The sequence below is a fragment of the Heterodontus francisci genome, unplaced genomic scaffold (genome assembly GCF_036365525.1).
Source record: "Heterodontus francisci isolate sHetFra1 unplaced genomic scaffold, sHetFra1.hap1 HAP1_SCAFFOLD_885, whole genome shotgun sequence".
In the NCBI taxonomy this organism is placed as follows: domain Eukaryota; kingdom Metazoa; phylum Chordata; class Chondrichthyes; order Heterodontiformes; family Heterodontidae; genus Heterodontus; species Heterodontus francisci.
In genome coordinates this window covers 266,076-290,985 of record NW_027140801.1, presented here as the reverse complement: position 1 = coordinate 290,985, position 24,910 = coordinate 266,076, and the positions used below count along the sequence as shown (strand labels likewise).

The following is a 24,910-nucleotide window of genomic DNA, read 5'->3' as shown; positions in this document are numbered from 1 at the left end:
AGCCGTGTCTCTGACAGGTGATTGAGTGGAGGGGTGTGAGTGTGACTGGAGGGGGGGTGAGTGTGACTGGAGGGGGGGTGAGTGTGACTGGAGGGGGGGTGAGTGTGAGTGGAGGGGTGTGAGTGTGACTGGAGGGGTGTGAGTGTGACTGGAGGGGGGGTGAGTGTGAGTGGAGGGGTGTGAGTGTGACTGGAGGGGGGGTGAGTGTGAGTGGAGGGGTGTGAGTGTGACTGGAGGGGGGGTGAGTGTGAGTGGAGGGCGGTGAGTGGGTCTGTGATTGTGTTGAATATTATGTGCTGGGCAGTGGTGAATAGTGAACTCTCAGCCGTGTCTCTGACAGGTGATTGAGTGGAGGGGTGTGAGTGTGACTGGAGGGGGGGTGAGTGTGACTGGAGGGGGGGTGAGTGTGAGTGGAGGGCGGTGAGTGGGTCTGTGATTGTGTTGAATATTATGTGCTGGGCAGTGGTGAATAGTGAACTCTCAGCCGTGTCTCTGACAGGTGATTGAGTGGAGGGGTGTGAGTGTGACTGGAGGGGGGGTGAGTGTGACTGGAGGGGGGGTGAGTGTGAGTGGAGGGCGGTGAGTGGGTCTGTGATTGTGTTGAATATTATGTGCTGGGCAGTGGTGAATAGTGAACTCTCAGCCGTGTCTCTGACAGGTGATTCAGATGCAGTGCCAAGTGGAATTAGACGAGGACAACACAAGATGGCATGTGAGTAACAGCCTGACCACTGAGCAACTAGTGGGACACAGAGAGGAAGGTATTTCCAAGGAAATTACAGAGCTGTGTAAGAATTGGAGAGTAGGTATCATGGGGGACTTTATCCTCATGTAGACTGGGATAGTAAGAGTGTAAAGGGCAGAGAGGAAGAAAAGTTTCGAAAGAGTGTTCAGGGGAATTTTCGAGATCAGTATGTTTCTAGTGGAAATAGGAAGGAGTCATCGCTGTATATGGTTCTTTGGAATGAGTTGGGTCAAGTGGGTCAAGGGGAATATTTAGGGGACAGTGATCTTAAGGTTTAGGTTGGCTTTGGAGAAGGAGTAATCGAGAGTAAAATTAATTATTTGAGGGAGGGCCATCTTAAATGGAGTGAAAATGAATCTGGCCCAGGTAACTTGGAATCAAAGATTGGCAGTAAAACGTGGAACAGAAGAATGGGCTGCCTTTAAAGGGGACATGGTTCAGTTTCAGTCAGGGTACATTCACATGATGGGGAAATGTAGGACAAACAAAGCCAGAGCTCCCTGGATGACAATAGAGGTAGAGAGTAAGTTGAACAAAGAACAAAGAACAGTACAGCACAGGAACAGGCCATTTGGCCCTCCAAGCCTGTGCCGATCTTGATGCCTGCCTAAACTAAAACCTTCTGCACTTCCGGGGCCCGTATCCCTCTATTCCCATCCTATTCATGTATTTGTCAAGATGTCTCTTAAACGTTGCTATCGTACCTGCTTCCACCACCTCCCCCGGCAGCAAGTTCCAGGCACTCGCCACCCTCTGTGTAAAAAAACTTGCCTCGCACATCCCCTCTAAACTTTGCCCCTCTCACCTTAAACCTTTGTCCCCTAGTAACTGACTCTTCCACCCTGGGAAAAAGCTTCTGACTATCCACTCTGTCCATGCCGCTCATAACTTTGTAAACCTCCATCATGTCGCCCCTCCACCTCCGTCGTTCCAGTGAAAACAATCCGAGTTTATCCAACCTCTCCTCATAGCTAATGCCCTCCAGACCAGGCAACATCCTGGTAAACCTCCTCTGTACCCTCTCCAAAGCCTCCACGTCCTTCTGGTAGTGTGGCGACCAGAATTGCACACAATATTCTAAGTGTGGCCTAACTAAGGTTCTGTACAGCTGCAACATGACTTGCCTATTTTTATACTCTCTGCCCCGACCGATGAAGGCAAGCATGCCGTATGCCTTCTTGACTACCTTATCCACCTGCATTGCCACTTTCAGTGACCTGTGGACCTGTACGCCCAAATCTCTCTGCCTGTCAATACTCCTAAGGGTTCTGCCATTTACTGTATACTTCCCACCTGCATTAGACCTTCCAAAATGCATTACCTCACATTTGTCCGGATTAAACTCCATCTGCCATTTCTCCGCCCAAGTCTCCAACCGATCTATATCCTGCTGTATCCTCTCACAATCCTCATCATTATCCGCAACTCCACCAACCTTTGTGTCGTCCGCAAACTTACTAATCAGACCAGCTATATTTTCCTCCAAATCATTTATATATACTACAAACAGTAAAGATCCCAGCACTGATCCCTGCGGAACACCACTAGTCACATCCCTGCATTCAGAAAAGCACCCTTCCACTGCTACCCTCTGTCTTCTGTGACTTAGCCAGTTCTGTATCCATCTTGCCAGCTCACTTCTGATCCCATGTGACTTCACCTTTTGTACCAGTCTACCATGAGGGACCTTGTCAAAGGCTTTACTAAAGTCCATATAGATAACATCCACTGCCCTTCCTTCATCAATCATCTTCGTCACTTCCCCAAAAAACTCAGTCAAATTAGTGAGACACGACCTCCCCTTCACAAAACCATGCTGTCTCTCGTTAATAAGTTTGTTTGTTTCCAAATGGGAGTAAATCCTGTCCCGAAGAATCCTCTCTAATAATTTCCCTACGACTGACGTAAGGCTCACTGGCCTATAATTTCCTGGATTATCCTTGCTACCCTTCTTAAACAAAGGAACAATATTGGCTATTCTCCAGTCCTCTGGGACCTCACCTGTAGCCAATGAGGATGCAAAGATTTCTGTCAAGGCCCCAGCAATTTCTTCCCTTGCCTCCCTCAGTATTCTGGGGTAGATCCCATCAGGCCCTGGGGACATATCTACCTTAATGCTTTGCAAGACACCCAACACCTCCTCCTTTTTGATAATGAGATGACTGAGACTATCTACACTCCCTTCCCTCGGCTCATCATCCACCAAGTCCTTCTCTTTGGTGAATACTGATGCAAAGTACTCATTTAGCACCTCACCCATTTCCTCTGGCTCCACACATAGATTCCCTTCTCTGTCCTTTAGTGGGCCAACCCTTTCCCTGGTTACCCTCTTGCTCTTTATATATGCATAAAAAGCCTTGGGATTTTCCTTAATCCTGTTTGCCAATGACTTTTCATGACCCCTTTTAGCCCTCCTGACTCCTTGCTTAAGTTCCTTCCTACTGTCTTTATATTCCTCAAGGGATTCGTCTGTTCCTAGCCTTCCAACCCTAACGAATGCTTCCTATTTCTTTTTGACTAGGCTCACAATATCCCTCTTTATCCAAGGTTCCCGAAACTTGCCAAACTTATCCTTCTTCCTCACAGGAACATGCTGGTCCTGGATTCTAATCAACTGATGTTTGAAAGACTCCCACATGTCAGATGTTGATTTACCCTCAAACAGCCGCCCCCAATCTAAATTCTTCAGTTCCTGCCTAATATTGTTATAATTAGTCTTCCCCCAATTTAGCACCTTCACCCGAGGACTACTCTTATCCTTATCCACAAGTACCTTAAAACTTATGGAATTATGGTCACTGTTCCCGAAATGCTCCCCTACTGAAACTTCGACCACCTGGCCGGGCTCATTCCCTAATACCAGGTCCAGTACGGCCCCATCCCTAGTTGGACTATCTACATATTGTTTCAAGAAGCCCTCCTGGATGTTCCTTACAAATTCTGCCCCATCCAAGCCCCGAGCACTAAGTGAGTCCCAGTCAATATAGGGGAAGTTAAAATCACCCACCACCACAACCCTGTTACCTTTACATCTTTCCAAAATCTGTCTACATATCTGCTCCTCTACCTCCTGCTGGCTGTTGGGAGGCCTGTAGTAAACCCCCAACATCGTGACTGCACCCTTCCTATTCCTGAGCTCCACCCATATTGCCTCGCTGCATGATCCCTTCTGAAGCAGAAAAAGATTAGATATGACAGATGTCGAGTTGATAATACAAATGAGAAACAGGCTCAATATAGAAAGTTCAGAGGGAAAGTGAAAGAAAACTGCAGCAAAGAGAGAATATGAGAAAAGACTAGCAAGATATTAATATTCTTAAAAAAGTAGTACCAGAGAAATTAATGGAACTTAAAGGAGACAAATCCCCTGGATCTGATGATCTACCTCCCAGAGTGTTGAAAGAGGCAGTTATAGAGATAATAGGTACATTGGAGATCATCTTTCAAAATTCTATAAACACTGGAATGGTTCCTGAAGATTGGAAGGTGGCAAATGTAACCCCAGTATTAAAGAAAGGAGGGAGAGAGACAATAGGGAACAACAGACCTGTTAGTCTAACAAGACCTGGAATGAACAGGTTGTCTTATGAGGAAAGGTTGGACAGACTGGGTTTGTTTTCACTGGAGTTTAGAAGAGTAAGGGGAGACTTGATTGAAGTTTATAAGATCCTGAACGGTCTTGACAAGGTGGATATGGAAAGGATGTTTCCTCTTGTGGGTGAGTCCAGAACTGGGGCTCACTGTTTTATAATTAGGGGTCGCCCTTTTAGGACAGAGATGAGGAGAAATGTTTTCTCTCAGAGGGTTGTGTGACTTTGGAACTCTCTGCCTCAGAAGGTGGTGGAGACGGGATCATTGAATATTTTTAAGGCAGAGGTAGATAGATTCTTGTTAGGCAAAGGTTATCAGGGGTAGATGGGAGTGTGGAATTCGAGACACAAACAGATCAGCCATGATCTTATTGAATGGCGGAGAAGGCTCGAGGAGCCGAATGGCCAACTTCTGCTCCTAATTCATATGGTCATATGTTATCAGTTGTAGGGAAAATGCTAGAATTTATAATAAATCATAGAAATAATAGAAAGCCACTTGGCCCATCGTGTCTGTGCTGGCTGAAAAGCAATCCACCTATTCTAATCCCACCTTCCAGCATTTGGTCCGTAGCCCTGCAGATTACAGCACTTGAGGTGCATATCCAGACTCCTTTTGAATGAGTTGAGGGTTTCTGCCTCAACTACCCTTTCAGGCAGTGGGTTCCAGACCCTCACCACCCTCTGGGTGAAAATGTTTTTCCTCATCTCCCCTCTAATCTTTCTACCAATCACTTTAAATCTATGCCCCCTCGTCACTGACCTCTCTGCTAAGGTGAATAGACCCTTCACCTCCACTCTATCCAGGCCCCTCAAAATTTTGTACATTTCAATCAGATCTCCCCTCAGCCTTCTCTGTTCCAAGGAGAACAACCTCAGCCGATCCAATCTTTCCTCATAGCTGCATTTTTCCAGTCCTGGCAACATCCTCGTAAATCTCCTCTGTACCCTCTCTAGTGTAATTACATCCTTTCTGTAATGAGGTGACCAGAACTGCACACTGTACTCAAGTTGTGGCCTAACCAATGAGTTATACAGTTCCAGCATAACCTCCCTGCTCTTATATTCTATACCTCAGCTAATAAAGGAAAGGATTCCGTATGCCTTCTTAACCACCTTATCGACCTGACCTGCTACCTTCAGGGATCTGTGGACATTCACTCCAAGGTCCCTCACTTCCTCTACACTTCTCAGAATTTACCCATTAATTGTGCAAAGGATGCGATAACAGGACACTTGGAAAATAATGGTAGGATTGGGCAGAGTCAACATGGATTTAGTTTCGTTTTTTTTTTAGTTTAGAGATACAGCACTGAAACAGGCCCTTCGGCCCACCGAGTCTGTGCCAACCATCAACCACCCATTTATACTAATCCTGCACTAATCCCATATTCCTACCACATCCCCACCTGTCCCTATATTTCCCTACCACCTACTAGGGGCAATTTATAATGGCCAATTTACCTACCAACCTGCAAGTCTTTGACATGTGGGAGGAAACCGGAGCACCCGGAGGAAACCCACACAGACACAGGGAGAACTTGCAAATTCCGCACAGGCAGTACCCAGAATCGAACCCGGGTCGCTGGAGCTGTGAGGCTGCGGTGCTAACCACTGCGCCACTGTGCCGCCCTATCCGCTGTGCAGTCTGCAACTGTTTGAAATTCTTACAGCTACACAGTTAATTCCCCAAAACTAAAAGTGACATCTAAAATATTCACACAAACCATGAACCAGGCAATTGTAAAAAATGCCTTGCCGTGTGTGTGCAGGGCACAATTTAAAAATTTGCAGATGACACAAACGTGGAAGTGTTGTGAACTGTGAGGACGAGAGTGATAAACTTCAAGAAGAAACAGACAGGCAGGTGGAATGGGCAGATAAATGACAGATGAAGTTTAATGCACAGAGGTGCCAAGTGATCCATTTTGGGAGGGAGAATGAGGAGAGACGGTATAAATTTAAGGGGTTCATTTCTAAAGTGAGTTCAGGAGCAGAGGTGTATATGTACACACATTGTTGAAAGTGGCTGGGCAGGTTGAGAAAGTGGTTAATAAGGCATATGGAACCCTGGGTTTTAGAAATAGAAGCACAGAATACAAAAACAAGAAAGTTAAGATAAACCTGTATAAAACACTGATTCAGCCTCAGCTGGAATATTGTCTCCAGTTCTGGGCACCACACTTTAAGAAGGATATGAAAGCATTAGAGAGGATGCAGAAAAGATTCACAGGAAAGGTTCCATGGATGGGGAGCTTCCTCCACTCTGCAGAACCTTCCTCATCTGTACTGAGCCCTCCTCCACTGTACTGAGCCCTCCTCCACTGTACTGAGCCCTCCTCCACTGTACTGATCCCTCCTCCACTGGACTGACCCCTCCTCCACTGTACAGAACCCTCCTCAATTGTACTGACCCCTCCTCCACTGTACTGACCCCTCCTCCACTGTACTGAGCCCTCCTCCACTGTACTGAGCCCTCCTCCACTGTACTGAGCCCTCCTCCATTGTACTGACCCCTCCTCCACTGTACTGACCCCTCCTCCATTGTACTGACCCCTCCTCCACTGTGCAGAACCTTCCTCCACTGTACTGACCCCTCCTCAATTGTACAGAATGCTCCTCCATTGTACAGAACCCTCCTCCATTGTACTGACCCATCCTCCACTGTACAGAACCCACCTCCACTGTACAGAACCTTCCTTGTATGTACTGACCCCTCCTCCACTGTACAGAGCCTTCCTCCACTGTACTGACCCCTCCTCCACTGCACAGAACCTTCCTTGTATGTACTGACCCCTCCTCCACTGTACTGACCCCTCCTCCACTGTACTGACCCCTCCTCCACTGTACTGACCCCTCCTCCACTGTACAGAGCCTTCCTCCACTGTACTGACCCCTCCTCCACTGCACAGAACCTTCCTTGTATGTACTGACCCCTCCTCCACTGTACAGAGCCTTCCTCCACTGTACTGACCCCTCCTCCACTGTACTGACCCCTCCTCCAAATTACAGAACCTTCCTCACCTGTACTGACCCCTCCTCCACTATACTGACCCCTCCTCCACTATACTGACCCCTCCTCCACTGTACCGACCCCTCCTCCACTGTACCGACACCTCCTCCACTGCACCGACCCCTCCTCCACTGTACAGAACCTTCCTTGTCTGTACTGACCCGCCTTCCACTGTACTGACCCCTCTTCCACTGTACTGACCCCTCTTCCACTGTACTGACCCTTCCTCCACTGTATTGACCCCTCCTCCACTGTGCAGAAACCACCTCCACTGTACTGACCACTCCTCCACTCTGCAGAACATTCCTCCACTGTACAGAACCTTCCTCGTCTTATACTGACCCCTCCTCCACTGCACAGAACCTTCCTTGTCTGTACTGACCCCTCCTCCACTCTGCAGAACCTTCCTCCACTGTACAGAGCGTTCCTCCACTGTACTGACCCCTCCTCCACTGTACAGAACCCTCCTCCACTGTACTGACCCCTCCTCCACTGCACAGAACCTTCCTTGTCTGTGCTGACCCCTCCTCCACTGTACCGACCCCTCTTCCACTGTACTGACCCCTTCTCCACTGTCCTGACCCCTCCTCCACTGTACTGACCCCTCCTCCACTGTACAGAACCTTCCTTGTCTGTACTGACCCCTCCTCCACTCTGCAGAACCTTCCTCCACTGTACAGAGCCTTCCTCCACTGGACAGAGCCTTCCTCCACTGGACAGAACCCCCCTCCACTGTACTGACCCCTCCTCCACTGTACAGAACCTTCCTTGTCTGTGCTGACCCCTCCTCCACTGTACTGACCCCTCTTCCACTGTACTGACCCCTCTTCCACTGTACTGACCCCTTCTCCACTGTACTGGACCCTTCTCCACTGTACTGACCCCTTCTCCACTGTACTAAACCCTCCTCCACCGTCCTGACCCCTCCTCCACCGTCCTGACCCCTCCTCCACCGTTCTGACCCCTCCTCCACCATCCTGACCTCTCCTCCACCGTCCTGACCTCTCCTCCACCGTTTTGACCCCTCCTCCACTGTACAGAACCTTCCTCCACTGTTCTGACCTCTCCTCCACCGTCCTGACCTCTCCTCCACCGTCCTGACCTCTCCTCCACCGTCCTGACCTCTCCTCCACCGTCCTGACCCCTCCTCCACCGTCCTGACCCCTCCTCCACCGTCCTGACCCCTCCTCCGCCGTCCTGACCTCTCCTCCACCGTACTGATCCCTCCTCCACCGTACTGATCCCTCCTTCACCTTACTGAACCCTCCTCCACCGTACTGAACCCTCCTCCACTGTACAGAACCTTCCTCCACCGTCCTGACCCCTCCTCCGCCGTCCTGACCTCTCCTGCGCCGTCCAGACCTCTCCTGCGCCGTCCTGACCTCTCCTGCGCATTCCTGACCCCTCCTCCACCGTCCTGACACCTCCTCCACCGTCCTGACCTCTCCTCCACCGTCCTGACCTCTCCTGCACCGTCCTGACCCCTCCTCCACTGGACAGAGCCTTCCTCCACTGTACTGACCCCTCCTCCAAATTACAGAAACTTCCTCACCTGTACTGACCCCTCCGCCACTATACAGAACCTTCCTTGTCTGTACTGACCCGTCTTCCACTGTACTGACCCCTCCTCCACTGTATTGACCCCTCCTCCACTGTGCAGAAACCACTCCACTGCACTGACCACTCCTCCACTCTGCAGAACATTCCTCCACTGTACAGAACCTTCCTCGTCTTATACTGACCCCTCCTCCACTGTACTGACCCCTCCTCCAAATTACAGAAACTTCCTCACCTGTACTGACCCCTCCGCCACTATACAGAACCTTCCTTGTCTGTACTGACCCGTCTTCCACTGTACTGACCCCTCCTCCACTGTATTGACCCCTCCTCCACTGTGCAGAAACCACTCCACTGCACTGACCACTCCTCCACTCTGCAGAACATTCCTCCACTGTACAGAACCTTCCTCGTCTTATACTGACCCCTCCTCCACTGCACAGAACCCACCTCCACTGTACTGACCCCTCCTCCACTGCACAGAACCTTCCTTGTCTGAACTGACCCCTCCTCCACTCTGCAGAACCTTCCTCCACTGTACAGAGCCTTCCTCCACTGTACAGAGCCTTCCTCCACTGTACTGACCCCTCCTCCACTGTACTGACCCCTCCTCCACTGTACTGACCCCTCCTCCGCCTTACTGACCCCTCTTCCACTGTGCTGACCCCTTCTCCACTGTACTGAACCCTCCTCCACTGTACAGAACCTTCCTCCACCGTCCTGACCCCTCCTCCACCGTCCTGACCACTCCTCCACCGTCCTGACCCCTCCTCCACTGTACTGAATCCTCCTCCACTGCACAGAACCTTCCTCCACCGTCCTGACCTCTCCTTCACCGTCCTGATCCCTCCTCCGCCGTCCTGACCCCTCCTCCGCCGTCCTGACCCCTCCTCCGCCGTCCTGACCCCTCCTCTGCCGTCCTAACCCCTCCTCCACCGTCCTGACCCCTCCTCCACCGTACTGAACCCTCCTCCACCGTCCTGACCTCTCCTCCACCGTCCTGACCCCTCTTCCACCGTCCTGACCTCTCCTCCACCGTCCTGACCTCTCCTCCACCGTCCTGACCTCTCCTCCACCGTCCTGACCCCTCCTCCGCCGTCCTGACCCCTCCTCCGCCGTCCTGACCCCTCCTCCACCGTACTGACCCCTCCTCCAATGTACAGAACCTTCCTCCACCGTCCTGACCCCTCCGCCACTGTATTGACCCCTCCTCCACTGTGCATAAACCACCCCCACTGTACTGACCACTCCTCCACTCTGCAGAACATTCCTCCACTGTACAGAACCTTCCTTGTCTGTACTGACCCCTCCTCCACTGCACTGACCCCTCCTCCACTGTACAGAACCTTCCTTGTCTGTACTGACCCCTCCTCCACTCTGCAGAACCTTCCTCCACTGTACAGAGCCTTCCTCCACTGGACAGAGCCTTCCTCCACTGGACAGAACCCCCCTCCACTGTACTGACCCCTCCTCCTCTGTACAGAACCTTCCTTGTCTGTGCTGACCCCTCCTCCACTGTACTGACCCCTCTTCCACTGTACTGACCCCTTCTCCACTGTACTGGACCCTTCTCCACTGTACTGACCCCTTCTCCACTGTACTAAACCCTCCTCCACCGTCCTGACCCCTCCTCCACCGTCCTGACCCCTCCTCCACCGTCCTGACCCCTCCTCCACCATCCTGACCTCACCTCCACCGTCCTGACCTCTCCTCCACCGTCCTGACCCCTCCTCCACTGTACAGAACCTTCCTCCACTGTTCTGACCTCTCCTCCACCGTCCTGACCTCTCCTCCACCGTCCTGACCTCTCCTCCACCGTCCTGACCCCTCCTCCACCGTCCTGACCCCTCCTCCACCGTCCTGACCCCTCCTCCGCCGTCCTGAACTCTCCTCCACCGTACTGATCCCTCCTTCACCTTACTGAACCCTCCTCCACCGTACTGAACCCTCCTCCACTGTACAGAACCTTGCTCCACCGTCCTGACCCCTCCTTCGCCGTCCTGACCCCTCCTTCGCCGTCCTGACCCCTCCTCCGCCGTCCTGACCCCTCCTCCGCCGTCCTGACCCCTCCACCGCCGTCCTGACCCCTCCTCCACCGTCCTGTCCTCTCCTGCACCGTACTGATCCCTCCTCCACCGTCATGACCCCTCCTCCACCGTCCTGACCCCTTCTCCACCGTCCTGACCCCTCCTGCACCGTCCTGACCCCTCCTCCACCCTCCTGACCCCTCCTCCACCGTCCTGACCCCTCCTCCACCGTACAGAACCTTCCTCCACTGTCCTGACCCCTCCTCCACCGTCCTGACCCCTCCTCCGCCGTCCTGATCCCTCCTCAGCCGTCCTGATCCCTCCTCCGCCGTCCTGACCCCTCCTCCGCCGTCCTGACCCCTCCTCCACCGGACTGAACCCTCCTCCACCGTCCTGACCCCTCCTCCGCCGTCCTGATCCCTCCTCCGCCGTCCTGACCCCTCCTCCACCGTCCTGACCCCTCCTCCACCGTACTGACCCCTCCTCCACCGTACTGATCCCTCTTCCACCGTACTGACCCCTCCTCCACCGTACTGACCCCTCCTCCACCGTACAGAACCTTCCTACACCGTACAGAACCTTCCTCCACCGTACAGAACCTTCCTCCGCCGTCCTGACCCCTCCTTTGCCGTCCTGACCCCTCCTCCGCCGTCCTGACCCCTCCTCCGCCGTCCTGACCCCTCCTCCACCGTCCTGACCCCTCCTCTGCCGTCCTGACCTCTCCTCCACCGTACTGATCCCTCCTTCACCTTACTGAACCCTCCTCCACCGTACTGAACCCTCCTCCACTGTACAGAACCTTCCTCCACCGTCCTGACCCCTCCTTCGCCGTCCTGACCCCTCCTTCGCCGTCCTGACCCCTCCTCCGCCGTCCTGACCCCTCCTCCGCCGTCCTGACCCCTCCACCGCCGTCCTGACCCCTCCTCCACCGTCCTGTCCTCTCCTGCACCGTACTGATCCCTCCTCCACCGTCATGACCCCTCCTCCACCGTCCTGACCCCTCCTGCACCGTCCTGACCCCTCCTCCACCCTCCTGACCCCTCCTCCACCGTCCTGACCCCTCCTCCACCGTCCTGACCTCTCCTGCACCGTACTGATCCCTCCTTCACCGTCCTGACCCCTCCTCCACCGTCCTGATCCCTCCTCCACTCTACCAACCCCTCTTCCACCGTCCTGACCCCTCCTCCACCGTCCTGACCTCTCCTCCACCGTCCTGAGCCCTCCTTCACCGTCCTGACCTCTCCTCCACCGTCCTGAGCCCTCCTTCACCGTCATGATCCCTCCTCCACCGTCCTGACCCCTCCTCCACCGTCCTGACCTCTCCTCCACCGTCCTGACCTCTCCTCCACCGTACTGATCCCTCCTCCACCGTCCTGACCTCTCCTCCACCGTCCTGATCCCTCCTCCACCGTCCTGACCCCTCTTCCACCGTCCTGAGCCCTCCTCCACCGTCCTGACCTCTCCACCACTGTACTGATCCCTCCTCCACTCTCCCAACCCCTCTTCCACCGTCCTGACCTCTCCTCCACCGTACTGATCCCTCCTCCACCGTCCTGACCTCTCCTCCACCGTCCTGAGCCCTCCTTCATCGTCCTGACCCCTCCTCCACCGTCCTGATCCCTCCTCCACCGTCCTGACCTCTCCTCCACCGTCCTGACCTCTCCTCCACCGTCCTGAGCTCTCCTTCACCGTCCTGACCCCTCCTTCACTGTCCTGACCCCTCCTCCACCGTCCTGACCTCTGCTCCACTCTACCAACCCCTCCTCCACCGTCCTGACCCCTCCTCCACCGTCCTGACCCCTCCTCCACTGTATTGACCCCTCCTCCACTGTATTGACCCTTCCTCCACTGTACTGACCCCTCCTCCACTGTACAGAACCTTCCTTGTCTGTACTGACCCCTCCTCCACTCTGCAGAACCTTCCTCCACTGTACAGAGCCTTCCTCCACTGTACTGACCCCTCCTCCACTGTACTGACCCCTCCTCCACTCTGCAGAACATTCCTCCACTGTACAGAACCTTCCTCGTCTTATACTGACCCCTCCTCCACTGTACTGACCCCTCCTCCACTGTACTGACCCCTCCTCCACTGTACAGAACCTTCCTTGTCTGTACTGACCCCTCCTCCACTCTGCAGAACCTTCCTCCACTGTACAGAGCCTTCCTCCACTGTACTGACCCCTCCTCCACTGTACTGACCCCTGCTCCACTGTACAGAACCCTCCTCCACTGTACTGACCCATCCTCCACTCTGCAGAACCTTCCTCCACTGTACAGAGCCTTCCTCCACTGTACAGAGCCTTCCTCCACTGTACTGACCCCTCCTCCACTGTACAGAACCCTCCTCCACTGTACTGACCCCTCCTCCACTGTACAGAACCTTCCTTGTCTGTACCGACCCCTCCTCCGCTGTACAGACCCCTCTTCCACTGTACTGACCCCTCCTCCACTGTACTAAACCCTCCTCCACTGTACAGAACCCTCCTCCACTGTTCAGAACCTTCCTCCACCGTCCTGACCCCTCCTCCACCGTCCTGACCCCTCCTCCACCGTCCTGACCCCTCCTCCACCGTCCTGACCCCTCCTCCACCGTCCTGACCTCTCCTCCACCGTCCTGTCCCCTTCTCCACTGTACTGACCCCTCCTCCACTGTACTGACCCCTCCTCCACTGTACAGAACCTTCCTCCACCGTCCTGACCCCTCCTCCACCGTCCTGACCCCTCCTCCACCGTCCTGACCCCTCCTCCACCGTCCTGACCTCTCCTCCACCGTCCTGACCTCTCCTCCACCGTCGTGACCCCTCCTCCACTGTACTGACCCCTCCTCCACTGTACTGAACCCTCCTCCACTGTACAGAACTTTCCTCCACCGTCCTGACCTCTCCTCCACCGTCCTGACCCCTCCTCCACCGTCCTGACCCCTCCTCCACCGTCCTGACCCCTCCTCCACCGTCCTGACCTCTCCTCCACCGTCCTGTCCCCTTCTCCACTGTACTGACCCCTCCTCCACTGTACTGACCCCTCCTCCACTGTACATAACCTTCCTCCACCGTCCTGACCCCTCCTCCACCGTCCTGACCCCTCCTCCACCGTCCTGACCCCTCCTCCACCGTCCTGACCTCTCCTCCACCGTCCTGACCTCTCCTCCACCGTCCTGACCTCTCCTCCACCGTCCTGACCCCTCCTCCACTGTACTGACCCCTCCTCCACTGTACTGAACCCTCCTCCACTGTACAGAACTTTCCTCCACCGTCCTGACCTCTCCTCCACCGTCCTGACCCCTCCTCCACCGTCCTGACCCCTCCTCCACCGTCCTGACCCCTCCTCCACCGTCCTGTCCTCTCCTCCACCGTACTGATCCCTCCTCCACCGTACTGAACCCTCCTCCACCGTACTGAACCCTCCTCCACCGTCCTGAACCCTCCTCCACCGTCCTGACCTCTCCTCCACCGTCCTGACCCCTCCTCCACCGTCCTGACCCCTCCTCCACTTTATTGACCCTTCCTCCACTGTACTGACCCCTCCTCCACTGTACAGAACCTTCCTTGTCTGTACTGACCCCTCCTCCACTCTGCAGAACCTTCCTCCACTGTACAGAGCCTTCCTCCACTGTACTGACCCCTCCTCCACTGTACTGACCCCTCCTCCACTCTGCAGAACATTCCTCCACTGTACAGAACCTTCCTCGTCTTATACTGACCCCTCCTCCACTGTACTGACCCCTCCTCCACTGTACAGAACCTTCCTTGTCTGTACTGACCCCTCCTCCACTCTGCAGAACCTTCCTCCACTGTACAGAGCCTTCCTCCACTGTACTGACCCCTCCTCCACTGTACTGACCCCTCCTCCACTGTACAGAACCCTCCTCCACTGTACTGACCCATCCTCCACTCTGCAGAACCTTCCTCCACTGTACAGAGCCTTCCTCCACTGTACAGAGCCTTCCTCCACTGTACTGACCCCTCCTCCACTGTACAGAACCCTCCTCCACTGTACTGACCCCTCCTCCACTGTACAGAACCTTCCTTGTCTGTACCGACCCCTCCTCCGCTGTACAGACCCCTCTTCCACTGTACTGACCCCTCCTCCACTGTACTAAACCCTCCTCCACTGTACAGAACCCTCCTCCACTGTTCAGAACCTTCCTCCACCGTCCTGACCCCTCCTCCACCGTCCTGACCCCTCCTCCACCGTCCTGACCCCTCCTCCACCGTCCTGACCTCTCCTCCACCGTCCTGTCCCCTTCTCCACTGTACTGACCCCTCCTCCACTGTACTGACCCCTCCTCCACTGTACAGAACCTTCCTCCACCGTCCTGACCCCTCCTCCACCGTCCTGACCCCTCCTCCACCGTCCTGACCTCTCCTCCACCGTCCTGACCTCTCCTCCACCGTCCTGACCCCTCCTCCACTGTACTGACCCCTCCTCCACTGTACAGAACTTTCCTCCACCGTCCTGACCTCTCCTCCACCGTACTGATCCCTCCTCCACTCTACCAACCCCTCTTCCACCGTCCTGACCTCTCCTCCACCGTACTGACCCCTCCTCCACCGTCCTGACCTCTCCTCCACTGTACTGATCCCTCCTCCACCGTCCTGACCCCTCCTCCACCGTCCTGACCTCTCCTCCACCGTACTGATCCCTCCTCCACTCTACCAACCCCTCTTCCACCTTCCTGACCTCTCCTCCACCGTACTGATCCCTCCTCCACCGTCCTGACCTCTCCTCCACTGTACTGATCCCTCCTCCACTCTACCGACCCCTCTTCCACCGTCCTGACCCCTCCTCCACCGTCCTGACCTCTCCTCCACTGTACTGATCCCTCCTCCACTCTACCAACCCCTCTTCCACCGTCCTGACCTCTCCTCCACCGTACTGATTCCTCCTGCACCGTCCTGACCCCTCCTCCACCGTCCTGACCTCTCCTCCACTGGACTGATCCCTCCTCCACTCTACCAACCCCTCTTCCACCGTCCTGACCCCTCCTCCACTGTATTGACCCCTCGACCACTGTGCAGAAACCACCTCCACCGTACTGACCCCTCCTCCACTGTACAGAACCTTCCTCCACCGTCCTGACCCCTCCTCCACTGTATTGACCCCTCGACCACTGTGCAGAAACCACCTCCACTGTACTGACCACTCCTCCACTCTGCAGAACATTCCTCCACTGCACAGAACCTTCCTCGTCTTGTACTGACCCCTCCTCCACTGTACAGAACCTTCCTTGTCTGTACTGACCCCTCCTCCACTCTGCAGAACCTTCCTCCACTGTACTGATCCCTCCTCCACTGTACTGACCCCTCCTCCACTGTACAGAACCCTCCTCCACTGTACTGACCCCTCCTCCACTCTGCAGAACCTTCCTCCACTGGACAGAGCCTTCCTCCACTGTACTGACCCCTCCTCCACTGTACAGAACCCTCCTCCACTGTACAGAACCCTCCTCCACTGTACTGACCCCTCCTCCACTGTACAGAACCTTCCTTGTCTGTGCTGACCCCTCCTCCACTGTACCGACCCCTCCTCCGCTGTACTGACCCCTCTTCCACTGTACTGACCCCTTCTCCACTGTACTGACCCCTCCTCCACTGTACTAAACCCTCCTCCACTGTACAGAACCTTCCTCCACCGTACTGACCCCTCCTCCACCGTCCTGACCCCTCCTCCACCGTCCTGACCCCTCCTCCACTGTACCGACCCCTCCTCCGCTGTACTGACCCCTTCTCCACCGTCCTGACCTCTCCTCCACCGTACTGATCCCTCCTCCACCGTACTGAACCCTCCTCCACCGTACTGAACCCTCCTCCACTGTACAGAACCTTCCTCCACCGTCCTGACCTCTCCTCCACCGTCCTGACCCCTCCTCCACCGTTCTGACCCCTCCTCCACCGTCCTGACCCCTCCTCCGCCGTCCTGACCCCTCCTCCGCCGTCCTGACCTCTCCTCCACCGTACTGATCCCTCCTCCACCGTACTGAACCCTCCTCCACCGTACTGAACCCTCCTCCACTGTACAGAACCTTCCTCCGCCGTCCTGACCCCTCCTTCGCCGTCCTGACCCCTCCTCCGCCGTCCTGACCCCTCCTCCGCCGTCCTGACCCCTCCTCTGCCGTCCTGACCCCTCCTCCGCCGTCCTGACCCCTCCTCCACCGTCCTGACCTCTCCTGCACCGTCCTGACCTCTCCTCTGCCGTCCTGACCCCTCCTCCGCCGTCCTGACCCCTCCTCCGCCGTCCTGACCCCTCCTCCGCCGTCCTGACCCCTCCTCTGCCGTCCTGACCCCTCCTCCGCCGTCCTGATCCCTCCTCCACCGTCCTGACCCCTCCTCCACCGTCCTGACCCCTCCTCCACCGTCCTGACCCCTCCTCCACCGTCCTGACCTCTCCTCCACCGTCCTGACCTCTCCTCCACCGTCCGGACCCCTCCTCCACTGTCCTGACCCCTCCTCCACCGTCCTGACCTCTCCTCCACCGTCCTGACCTCTCCTCCACCGTCCTGACCCCTCCTCCACTGTACTGAACCCTCCTCCACTGTACAGAACCTTCCTTGTCTGTGCTGACCCCTCCTCCACTGTACCGACCCCTCCTCCGCTGTACTGACCCCTGTTCCACTGTACTGACCCCTTCTCCACTGTACGGACCCCTCCTCCACTGTACTAAACCCTCCTCCACTGTACAGAACCTTCCTTGTCTGTGCTGACCCCTCCTCCACTGTACCGACCCCTCCTCCGCTGTACTGACCCCTGTTCCACTGTACTGACCCCTTCTCCACTGTACTGACCCCTTCTCCACTGTACTGACCCCTCCTCCACTGTACTAAACCCTCCTCCACTGTACAGAACCTTCCTCCACCGTCCTGACCCCTCCTCCACCGTCCTGACCCCTCCTCCACCGTCCTGACCTCTCCTCCACCGTCCTGACCCCTCCTCCACTGTACTGAACCCTCCTCCACTGTACAGAACCTTCCTTGTCTGTGCTGACCCCTCCTCCACTGTACCGACCCCTCCTCCGCTGTACTGACCCCTGTTCCACTGTACTGACCCCTCCTCCACTGTACTGACCCCTCCTCCACTGTACTGACCCCTCCTCCACTGTACTAAACCCTCCTCCACTGTACAGAACCTTCCTCCACCGTCCTGACCCCTCCTCCACCGTCCTGACCCCTCCTCCACCGTCCTGACCTCTCCTCCACCGTCCTGACCCCTCCTCCACCGTCCTGACCTCTCCTCCGCCGTCCTGACCCCTCCTCCGCCGTCCTGACCCCTCCTCCACCGTCCTGACCCCTCCTCCACTGTACTGATCCCTCCTCCACCGTACTGAACCCTCCTCCACTGTACAGAACCTTCCTCCGCCGTCCTGACCCCTCCTTCGCCGTCCTGACCCCTCCTCCGCCGTCCTGACCCCTCCTCCGCCGTCCTGACCCCTCCTCCGCCGTCCTGACCTCTCCTCCACCGTCCTGACCCCTCCTCCACCGTCCTGACCTCTCCTGCACCGTACTGATCCCTCCTCCACCGTCCTGACCTCTCCTCCACCGTCCTGATCCCTCCTCCACCGTCCTGACCCCTCCTCCACCGTCCTGACCCCTCCTCCACCGTCCTGACCTCTCCTCCACCGTCCTGACCCCTCCTCCACCGTCCTGACCCCTCCTCCACCGTCCTGACCCCTCCTCCACCGTACAGAACCTTCCTCCACCGTCCTGACCCCTCCTCCACCGTCCTGACCCCTCCTCCACCCTCCTGACCCCTCCTCCACTGTCCTGACCCCTCCTCCACCGTCCTGACCCCTCGTCCACCCTCCTGACCTCTCGTCCACTGTCCTGACCCCTCGTCCACCGTCCTGACCCCTCCTCCACCGTCCTGACCTCTCCTCCACTGTACTGATCCCTCCTCCACTCTACCAACCCCTCTTCCACCGTCCTGATCCCTCCTCCACCGTACTGATCCCTCCTCCACCGTACTGATCCCTCCTCCACTGTCCTGACCCCTCCTCCACCGTCCTGACCTCTCGTCCACCGTCCTGACCCCTCCTCCACCGTCCTGACCTCTCCTCCACTGTACTGATCCCTCCTCCACTCTACCAACCCCTCTTCCACCGTCCTGACCCCTCCTCCACCGTCCTGACCTCTCCTCCACCGTCCTGAGCCCTCCTTCACCGTCCTGACCCCTCCTCCACCGTCCTGACCTCTCCTCCACTCTACCAACCCCTCTTCCACCGTCCTGACCCCTCCTCCACCGTCCTGACCTCTCCCCCACCGTACTGATCCCTCCTCCACTCTACCAACCCCTTCTCCACCGTCCTGACCCCTCCTCCACCGTCCTGACCCCTCCTCCACCGTCCTGACCCCTCCTCCACCGTCCTGACCCCTCCTCCACCGTCCTGACCTCTCCTCTACTGTACTGATCCCTCCTCCACTCTACCAACCCCTCTTCCACCATACTGACCCCTCTCTTCCTTACTCCTACAGCTCACACTCTTTCTGAAGTTGAATGATCGGTTGCACAGACATCTGACCTGTGACTTCCTGCCGAGTGAGTATCTCCCCATGCACAGGTAATCTGGGCTTATTCCCACCATGTACAGAACCTTCCTCCACTGCACTGACCCCTCCTGCACTGTATTGACCCCTTTTCCACTTTACTGACCCCTCCTCCACCATACTGACCCCCCTCCACCTCCTCCTCCCCTTCCCCCTCCACCTCCCCTTCCTCCTCCTCCGCCCCCCCCCCCTCCCCTCCACCTGCCCCATCACTGGCACCCCTACTCCCACTCCCAACCCAATGAAATGTCCCTCGGTGTATTAAATAGAGTCATAGAGTTAAACAGCACAGAAACAGGCCCTTCTGCCCATCGTGTCTGTGCCGGCCATCAAGCACCTAGCTATTCTAATCCCATTTTCCAGCACTTGGCCCGTAGCCTTGTATACTATGGTGTTTCAAGTGCTCATCTAAATACTTCTTAAATGTTGTGAGGGTTCCTGCCTCTACTCCCTCTTCAGGCAGTGTGTTCCAGATTCCAACCACCCTCTGGGTGAAAATATTTTTCCTCAAATTCCCTCTAAACCTCCTGTCCCTTACCTTAAATCTATGCCCTCTGGTTATTGACCCCTCCGCTAAGGGGAAAAGTTTCTTCCTACCTAACCTATCAATGCCCGTCATAATTTTGTATCCCTCAATCATGTCCTCCCTCAGCCTTCTCTGCTCGAAGGAAAACAACCCTCGCCTTTTCAGTCTCTCTTCATAGCTGAAATGCTCCAGCCCAGGCAATATCCTTGTCAATCTCCTCTGCACCCTCTCCAGTGCAATCACATCCTTCCTATAGTGTGGTGACCAGAACTGTACACAGTTCTCCAGCTGTGGCCTAACTAGCGTTTTATACAGCTCCATCACAGCCTCCCTGCTCTTATATTCTATACCTCGGCTAATAAAGGCAAGTATCCCATATGCCTTCCTAACCACCTTATCTACCTGTGCTGCTGCCTTCAGTGATCTATGGACAAGTACACCAAGGTCCCTCTGACCCTCTGTACTTCCTAGTGTCCTACCATCCATTGTATATTCCCTTGCCTTGTTAGTCCTCCCATAATGCATCACCTCACACTTCCCAGGATTAAATTCCATTTGCCACTGCTCCGCCCATCTTACCAGCCCATCTAAATCATCCTGTAATCTAAGGCTTTCCTCCTCACTATTTACAACACCACCAATTTCTGTGTCATCTGCGAACTTACTGATCATACCTCCTATATTCACGTCTAAATCATTAATGTACACTACAAACAGCAAGGGTCCCAGCACCGATCCCTGTGGTACACCACTGGTCACAGGCTTCCAATCGCAAAAACAACCCTCGACCATCACCCTCTGCCTCCTGCTACTAAGCCAATTTTGGATCCAATTTGCCAAATTGCCCTGGATCCCTTGGGCTCTAACCTTCTAAACCAATCTCCCATCTGGGACCTTATCAAAAGCCTTACTAAAGTCCATGTAGACTACATCAACTGCTTTACCCTCATCTACACATCTAGTCACCTCCTCAAAAAATTCAATCAAATTTGTTGGTCACGATCTCCTCCTGACAAAGCCATGCTGACTATCCCTGATTAATCCCTGCCTCTCCAAGTGGAGATTAATCCTGCCCCTCAGAATTTTTTCCAATAGTTTTCCTGCCACTGATGTTAGACTCACCGGCCTGTAATTCCCTGGTTTATCCCTACTACCCTTCTTGAATAATGGTACCACATTCACTGTCCTCCAATCCTCTGGTACCTCTCCTGTGGCCAGAGAGGATTTGAAAATTTGTGTCAGAGCCCCTGCTATCTCCTCCCTTGCCTCACATAACAGCCTGGGATACATCTCATCTGGGCCTGGGGATTTATTCACTTTTAAGCCCATTAAAACAGTTAATACTTCCTCCCTTTCAATGCTAATATGTTCAAGTATATCACAATCCCCCTCCCTGATCTCTACACCTACATCGTCCTTCTCCATAGTGAAAACAGATGAAAAGTAAGGATTTAAAACCTCACCTATGTCTTCTGGCTCCACACACACATTGCCACTTTGGTCCCTAATGGGCCCTACTCTTTCCCTGGTTATCCTCTTGCCCTTAAAAATACCCAGGGCCTGAAACTCCACTCAGTCAGAATGTCACACTCTCCCCCCTCGCTGATTCCGGGGTTAGAATCAACCCCCATCTCCCTAATATCCTGCTCCCCTGACCCCCCTTCGTTCCCCCAAATCCCCCAACCCTTCCACTTCCCTAACCCTTCTCCCCTCGTCCTGAGCTATCCCGTCCCTGATCTCCCTCCCCCCCCCCACCCCCGTTCTCCTGCTGCCTTACTCTGAGTGTGTTCTGTTATGAGTTGCTCGATGATCTGATTCTCTCTCTCTCTCCCTCTCCAACAGCCGATGACTCCCAGGACTTGGCCCAGGAGCTGGTGCAATACGGATTTATCAGCCAGGTATCTGCAAGTGCACCCACTCCCACCCAACAGTTACCCAACACTCCATCCTCCCACTGCCTCACAACCACACTCACATTGGGTAAGCTCCCAGCTCCAATCAGGCTCTCTTTCCCAGTCTATGCTTAACACTGTTCCCAACCTCCTGCTTGCTGCAGTTTTCCTGATGAAGCTGATATTTACTGCCAACACACGGCCGCTGACATAATGATGTCTGGGCCGGATTCATATTACAGGAGTAGCAAATTTTACAACCGCACTTCATACCAAGGACCCTCTGTTCCATTTCCAGTTTCACCATTTAACAAACAGCCCCTTCCCCTGTTGTTATTCCAAAGTATTTCTCTTCACATTTCTCTCTCTCTCTCTCTCTAGGATGACTGTCAGAAGTTGGCCAACTTTCTAGAAGATACCTTTAGCAAACTTGAAGGGAAAGGTGTTGCATCCCCCTCACGGCTGGTGGCGAACCGAGACTAACAGGACAGAAGCAGGAACACATCCACACCCCCATTCACACTGTCCCACGCGCACACTCCCACACCACTGCACAAGGCAGCAGACCTTCTCAAACATAGCTTCTCCCTCGACTTCAATAAAATACACCCACCTCCATACAGTCCATGTTTTCATCCAACTTTGCAATTCATTATTTAATTCCTAAATTCCATCAAACACCTCCAAGGTAGATAGAGCACGGGGTTAGATACAGAGTAAAGCTCCCTCTACACTGTCCCCATCAAACACTCCCAGGACAGGTACAGCACGGGGTTAGATACAGAGTAAAGCTCCCTCTACACTGTCCCCATCAAACACTCCCAGGATAGGTACAGCACGGGGTTAGATACAGAGTAAAGCTCCCTCTACACTGTCCCCATCAAACACTCCCAGGACAGGTACAGCACGGGGTTAGATACAGAGTAAAGCTCCCTCTACACTGTCCCATCAAACACTCCCAGGACAGGTACAGCACGGGGTTAGATACAGAGTAAAGCTCCCTCTACACTGTCCCCATCAAACACTCCCAGGACAGGTACAGCACGGGGGTTAGATACAGAGTAAAGCTCCCTCTACACTGTCCCCATCAAACACTCCCAGGACAGGTTCTCTGAACCCAGGGCCTTTGTTGTTAGTGGTCAGCCAGAAGATTTGGAAAATTTTAGAAACCAGTTGAGGATGGCTAAAAGAGTTTATGTGAGTAAACTAGCAAGAAATAGTAAAGCAGACAGTAAGAGCTTCTACAAGTATAGAAAAAGGAAGAGAGTAGCTAAAGTAAACATTGGTCCCTAAGAGGAAGAGACTGGGGAATTAATAATGGGAAACAAGACTTTAAAAAGTATTTTGTCTCTGTCTTCACAGTGGAAGACACAAAAAGCATCTCCATTATAGTAAACAATCAGGGGCAAAAGGGAGGGAGGAACTTAAAACCATCACTATCATTATAGAAAAAGCACTAGAAAAACTAATGGGACTAAAGGCTGACAAGTTCCCTGGACCAGATGACCTGCATCTGAGGGTCTTAAAAGAAGTGGCTGCAGAGATAGTGGATGCATTGGTTGTAATTTCTCAGGGGGAGGCGGTGGCGTACTGGTATTGTCGCTGGACTAGTAACCCAGAGACCCAGGTTATTGCTCTGGGGACATGGGTTCGAATCCCACCACAGAAGGTGGAATTTGAATTCAATTAATAAATCTGGAATTTTAAAAAAAAGCTAGTCTAATGGTGACCAAGAAAGCATTGTCGATTGTTGTAAAAACCCATCTGATTCACTAATGTCCTTTAGGGAAGGAAATCTGTTGTCCTTACCTGGTCTGGCCTACAGGTGACTCCAGACCCACAGCAATGTAGTTGACTCTTACATGCTCTCTGAAATGGCCTAGCAAGTCACTCAGTTGTATCTAACTGCTAGCACTGTGTACCTACCCCACATGGACTGCAGCGGTTCAAGAAGGCAGCTCACCACCACCTTCTCAAGGGCAATTAGGGATGGGCAATAAATGCTGGCCTAGCCAGCGACGCCCACATCCCAGGAATGAATTTTTAAAAAATCTTCCAAAATTTCCTAGATTCTGGAAAGGTCCCAGTGGATTGGAAAACTGCAAATGTAACACCACTGTTCAAGAAAGGAGGGAGACAGAAAGTAGGAAACTATAGGCCATTTAACCTAACAACTGTCATTGGGAAAATGCTGGAATCCATTATTAAGGAAGTAGTGGCAGGACATTTAAAAATCATAATGCAATCACAGAGTCAACATGGTTTTAGCAAAGGGAAATTGTGTTTGACAAATTTATTAAAGTTCTTTGAAGATGTACAAGCAGGATAGATAAAGGGGAACTAGTAGATGTAGTGTATTTGGATTTCCAAAAGACATTCGATAAGGTGCCACATAAAAGGTTATTACACAAGATAAGGAGCTCATGATGTTGGGGGTGATATATTAGCATGGAGAGAAGATTAGCGAATTTAATAGAGGTGTTGAAACATTTTGAGATAGTAAATAAGGAGAAACTGTTTCCCGTGGCAGGAGGTTCAGTAACCAGAAACCTGAGATTTAAGGTGATCAGCAAAAGAACCAGAGGGGGAGATGAGAAGAATGTTTTTACACAGTGCGTTATTGTGATCTGGAACGCACTGCCTGAAAGGGCAATGGAAGCAGATTCAATAGTAACTTTCAAAAGGGGATTGGATAAAAAGGAGACATTTTCAGGGCTATGGGGGAAAGAGCAGGTGACTGGGACTAATTGGATAGCTCTTTCAAAGAGCTAGCACAGACATGATGGGCTGAATGGCCTCCTCCTACAATGCACCCTTGTGGGACATGAGAGTGCTAAATGACAGAGAGTGCGTAGGAATAGTTAAAGAGAGAACTGTCAATCTGTAACCAGACTAGATGTTGTGAGATGTTGTGACTGAGCCCTGTTGCTGTGATCACTCTATAGCTGATTGGAAAACTTAAATGTAAACAGCATAAAGCTGTGAAAAGTCAATCCAGGAAGGGGATTGTGAGAATGTGCAGAG

General features: G+C 53.9%; 1 protein-coding gene across 1 annotated transcript; it reads left to right on the top strand.

Moving 5' to 3' along the window:
- Positions 1-662: 662 nt before the first annotated feature.
- On the top strand, positions 663-22,601 carry LOC137361192 (nuclear receptor-binding protein 2-like). Its single transcript, XM_068026115.1, has 4 exons — positions 663-712; positions 19,397-19,460; positions 21,837-21,892; positions 22,268-22,601. Exons 1-4 carry the CDS (start codon positions 668-670, stop codon positions 22,367-22,369), a joined length of 267 nt encoding a protein of 88 aa, XP_067882216.1. The 5' UTR covers positions 663-667; the 3' UTR covers positions 22,370-22,601.
- Positions 22,602-24,910: the final 2,309 nt, after the last annotated feature.